We start from the raw sequence: 4,848 nt of genomic DNA, 5'->3' as shown, positions 1-4,848 counted from the left end.
GTGATATTACAAACTATTTTAGAGGTTGACCACAGATATTTTGCAGCCAATCAAATTACAGTACCCACCATTGTCAGAACTGAAAATTCACACTCACTGCAATAAATAAATTAACTATACCTTTCTTTTTGGAGGCAATTTTTGTTAAGTAAGTACACAAATAACAAATTGGGTATTCATAAGCTGATTTCTTAGCAAAACGAATATGGTAACTTAACAGCCAATCACATCTCAGGATTACGGGACAAACAAGATTTGATCAAAAAACAGTCATGTCTTTATTAATATGTACCAATCATGTCTTATTTCCACATGATATCAGAGTCTTTCTGTTACATTATACAGGCAGGATGTTAAGGCAAGACTACGGTTATGGAGTGGGATTCTTCCCTTGGGGAGGCAGGTAGTGGCTGGTATAGTAGAGTGTCTGGCTGCTCACAGTCCAGTGCATCGTACAATATGGTCATGATTTGTCTCTTTACTCTGTTCCTCAGTCCTAGGTTTCGTATTCTCTTCAGCTCCATTGCAACAGTGACACCAAACGAGTCCTCACAGTCTGTCTCTGGTTCTCTGCTTGTCTCCTGAATAACATCCAATAAGTGCTGCAACAAGGCAAGTTTCTGTCTCTTCATGTCATGTCTGCTTTGGGTTTTGGAACGTTTTTTTGCAGGCTGAGGAGGAGGAGGTGAAACTGAGGAGCTCTCGGTGTGTGATGGTGACTCCCCGCCTTCGAGGTCCTGGGACAGCTCTCTGTTCTCTGATTCGCTGTCACTGCTTTCTTTTATCAAGTGATCAAGCTGTAACACAGATAAAGTGCACATTTTTTGAGAGTGTAGACACATACAAACCACACATTCCACTATGAACACACTGGTGTCACACATATACAACAATATAATTCACAAAACAGTTATTGGGCTATTTTAACACTCACGTTACTTTCAGTGGAACAATGGTTGACATGCTTTGTAAGGAATTTGCAGGACTGTAGGATCCTCCTCTGTCCTGGTGTTATGGGTCCGGAATACTGAGTTTGTAGTGAGCTGGCCCTCGTCTTAACATCCTCATCTGCAAGCCACAAAAAATACTCATCATGTTTCACAAAGAAAACAAAACCTCCATCCTTTCATAAAACACGCTCACATTAAAGTTGCAAATATTCATGTCATTCATTTTTATATTATCTTTCTTTCTTGCCTGCAACTCAATCTCATCAATGATGAGATTTACCTGAGTTTCAACTGAAGGCAGGTCAAGACAAAAAAAAGTCCCTGAATGCACCCAAGACGCACTGAGGACACATTGAGATCTGATCGCTCAGACCACATTGGGAGGTGGTCTGGGCCATATGTGGACACATTCTTTTAGCAGCGTGTACATGAACATGTCCTGGGCCACAGTGAAGGACCGCCTACTCAACTGACATCCTCTACTTTCTGGTAGACTAGGCTCAGGAATTGCATTGCTGCCTCCCGGTCTGTGTACCCTCCATCCAAAGCTGTGTTCAACTTGTTTGACCACAGGATAAACAAATGCATTATTTTGTTTTTCTCTTGTTCGTGTGAATTAAAAAAGACGAAATCCAGTTCCCGTTTTTTTACCGCTCCCCCTAACCCTAACCTGTTTTTGTCTTCAAATCTATAACTGGAATGGAAATTAAACCAAACCCAGAAAAAAACTTAGGTTTTGTTTGTCTGTCTAAAAAAAGTGAATAGTTTTTGTCTACTGTATTCACTGTACTTACTGTGTTCACTGTGTTTACTACCGCTGCGGAGCGGCTTCAGCAGTCTGAATACTGAGTCCGTAGTGAGGCTGCTCTCACCTTTACTTCTCCACTGCAGGCGACCAAAACAATGTTACTATCAACAAGTCATCTGCTGTCATTGAATAACTATAACCTATAACTATAATCATTTACGGCCTCTCATTCCTGCTCATTTTCCTCCAACACACAGAGTGCGTTTGAAATCACATACTAACATACCAGGGGTTAGTGCCATGGCTGAAGAGATGAGGTTTGGTGGGGTTATAGATGGTCTTCGCCCTATCACCTTATCCATGGTATCAAACCACTTCCAGTTTGCAGCAGTAGCCTCTCCTCCCTCAGTGTTCACACCTGTGCGAGGTGCCTTCACTTCCTACAAAACAACATACACAAAGGTCATCTGATAATCATTATTTAACTAAACGTTTCACCACTAGTCATATACTCTGTGATTAAATTAGGGAAAGCAGGAAAAACAAATACTGTACCACATGGGATAAACATAATTGACTACACTGTTTCAACAAATTGTAAATATTACCCAGCACTGACTTGATGCCTGATTATATTGAAGAACTCAAACATCATCATCACATGTTTATTTTGTGCTGAACATCAAGACTGTAGTGTATTGATACTTCAACTCACCTTGTATTTTTGTTTGAGGTTCTCCCATTTCTTTTTGGCCCACCCAGCCTTGACTTTACCCTCCAACCCATGCTCCTGGATGAACATCCTATACAAGCATAACATTGTTCAAATTGGCATAAACGTTTGACAGGGGATAAGCACTTATATAAAAATGTGACGGTAACTCAAACATTATGGTCATTGCAACTGTCCCTTAACGACAAAACTGACCGGTCACCAGCAATATATGTACAGTTATACATCTCAGAGAGCAGAACAGTAACTCTCTCCTATCAACACTGGCTTTCAGCCTTGCATCATTCAGTTGCAAAATACCTAACAGTAAAACTCAAAATGAGCCATGCAGATAAAAATTACAACACTTAAAAAATGACTTTTCTTACTCAAAGCCTTTCATGGCAGCATTGCGCTTGCCGGTAAACTTGTCTTCATTCCTAGCCCTCCACTTAATGAGGCGCTGAGTGTCTTCATCAGTCCCTTGAAGAAAAAAAACAATGATGTACAGTGTATTAATCATGGTTACTCATCACACGTCCACATTTACTGACAGGCACTATATTTGTAATTAACATTAGGTACAGTTGTAACTACGGTGTTAGCCAACTCGCTAACCTCTGTGCTAAATTACCATCAGTAGGCTAACAAGTTAGCAGGCTAGTCGAGCGGTACATACAATTCCAACAACAATAAATACATGTTTATGATGAATACAAGTTTGGAATTGCATACTAACATACTATTCATACTAAGTATGACGTCAAATTAAGTACGTGCATTTCCAAACGAGCATTATTTGGATAAACTGACCACATATTGGGAATCTAAATGGTTATTTTCTCACCTGGAAAAAAAATTAATACTTAAAGTGACATATTAACGGTCCTACAGTGAAATTTACAACAGATTTTAGCCTGGTTTAAAATCTCCACCATCACTCTCAGTTGGTGATAAATGCTTTCTGGGATACTTGGCTGTCTTGCTTGAGTATACTTCAATGTGCACAGTCTGCTGGTAACTGCATACTTAACCTTTAAGTCATTAAGTGAATATCTCTGAACTGTCAGGGAAAGTCATCTCTGAACCGTCTACAAATGGTCCAGAATGCTGCTGCAAGACTGTTAACCAGGTCCAGCAGGACGAATCACATCACACCCGTTTTAAGTTCTTTACATTGGACTCCCATCAGGTTTAGGATTCATTTTAAGGTCCTTGTTTTCACGTATAGAGCCTTGCCTGGAGAGGCACCTGAATACATCTATGACCTTCTCCATCCCTATATTGCCAGTAGGTCACTTAGGTCTTCTGACCAGGGCCGACTGGCTGTCCCTCGCTCTCCACTGAAAACAAAAAGTGATCGTGCCTCTGAAGTAGTGGCTCCAACACTATGGAACTCTCTTCTTTTTGACATGCAGTCTGCAGTCTCTGGAAGCTTTTAAAAAGCAACTGAGGACCCAACTTCTCAAAGTGGCCTTTGTCTCACCTTAAGATGTCGAGTGACTTTGTGTGTTTCTTTAACTTGTGGCTTATGTTCTTATTGTTGTACATTTTATGGTCTAATTTTTAACATTTATTATTATTATTGTTATTATTATTATTATTATTATTATTATTATTATTATTATTATTATTAATAATAATTATTAATATGCTGCATATAACACAAACTCTGGCATTGTAAAATGTAATCTTTTTTTGTTTGTTCTTGTCTTACTGTTTGTTTTTGTTTTCTATTCTCTGAATCTGCTTGTACCTCTGTATATGAACATGTGTACAATAAAGAGATTGAAAAAAATCGTTCATATAGTAAGCAGTATGCAGTACATACTGACTGAGTATGTAGTAGGAAGTATGATAGTATGTGATTTCGAACACGTACTAACGTACAGACTTACAGTTTGGTTACTCACATTTGTACGTGCTCTGCTGCTGGCTGCTGCCCATGGATGTATTGCCAGAACCATCTGCCTCGCCATGTGTCTCGTAGTCCGCCATTGCGTAGTTTGAAGAGACGCAATGCATTTTGGGGCAGTTTGAGTATGTCCAGTAAGCTCACGCCCATGCGCTGCAGCTCGTGCACATGAAGTCCACATACTGTGCGTGGATGTATGCCGCAGGAACGCACTACATACTCAATTTGACGTCATACATAGTATGAATAGTACGTTAGTATGCGATTTTTTCAGAACTTTATTTACATTTAATAACAATTGTCATACAAAAACCAGTATATTTCCTGCGGAGTCACAGGTGAGAACAGTAGAAAGTATCCAAGAAAAAACATGTATTTTTTCCTATACATCGGTTGTTGTGGCTATCTGTTCAAAGAAGAAGTTAAAGGACAAAAACTATCACTTGCTGAATACTTCAAAGGCAAATTTCATTAGGCTACATTTAAATGTATGTTTAAAGATCCCCTCCAAAGTCTGATAGGT

At 39.4% G+C, this 4,848-nt stretch overlaps 1 protein-coding gene across 1 annotated transcript; it reads right to left on the bottom strand.

The window, feature by feature from the left end:
• Positions 1-254: 254 nt before the first annotated feature.
• LOC122971204 lies at positions 255-4,494 on the bottom strand. Its single transcript, XM_044337754.1, has 6 exons — positions 4,324-4,494; positions 2,800-2,893; positions 2,414-2,501; positions 1,985-2,138; positions 935-1,068; positions 255-797 (listed from the first exon to the last, which is right to left on the bottom strand). The coding sequence occupies exons 1-6, from the start codon at positions 4,433-4,435 to the stop codon at positions 354-356; spliced, it is 1,026 nt and encodes a 341-aa protein (XP_044193689.1). The 5' UTR covers positions 4,436-4,494; the 3' UTR covers positions 255-353.
• Between the last annotated feature and the right edge of the window lie 354 nt (positions 4,495-4,848).

This window comes from Thunnus albacares, chromosome 20, assembly GCF_914725855.1.
Source record: "Thunnus albacares chromosome 20, fThuAlb1.1, whole genome shotgun sequence".
Taxonomy (NCBI): domain Eukaryota; kingdom Metazoa; phylum Chordata; class Actinopteri; order Scombriformes; family Scombridae; genus Thunnus; species Thunnus albacares.
The sequence above is the reverse complement of the archived record's forward strand: the minus strand, read 5'-3'. Positions and strand labels throughout refer to the sequence as shown.

Coding starts and splice junctions, on each gene's coding strand:
- LOC122971204 (XM_044337754.1), bottom strand. CDS start 4,435: ATGCATTGCGTCTCTTCAAACTACGCAATGGCGGACTACGAGACACAT. Junction 2,502..2,799: donor GCTGCCATGAAAGGCTTTGA/GTAAGAAAAGTC, acceptor ATGCTTGTATAG/GATGTTCATCCAGGAGCATG. Junction 798..934: donor ATTGTTCCACTGAAAGTAAC/GTGAGTGTTAAA, acceptor TCTGTGTTACAG/CTTGATCACTTGATAAAAGA.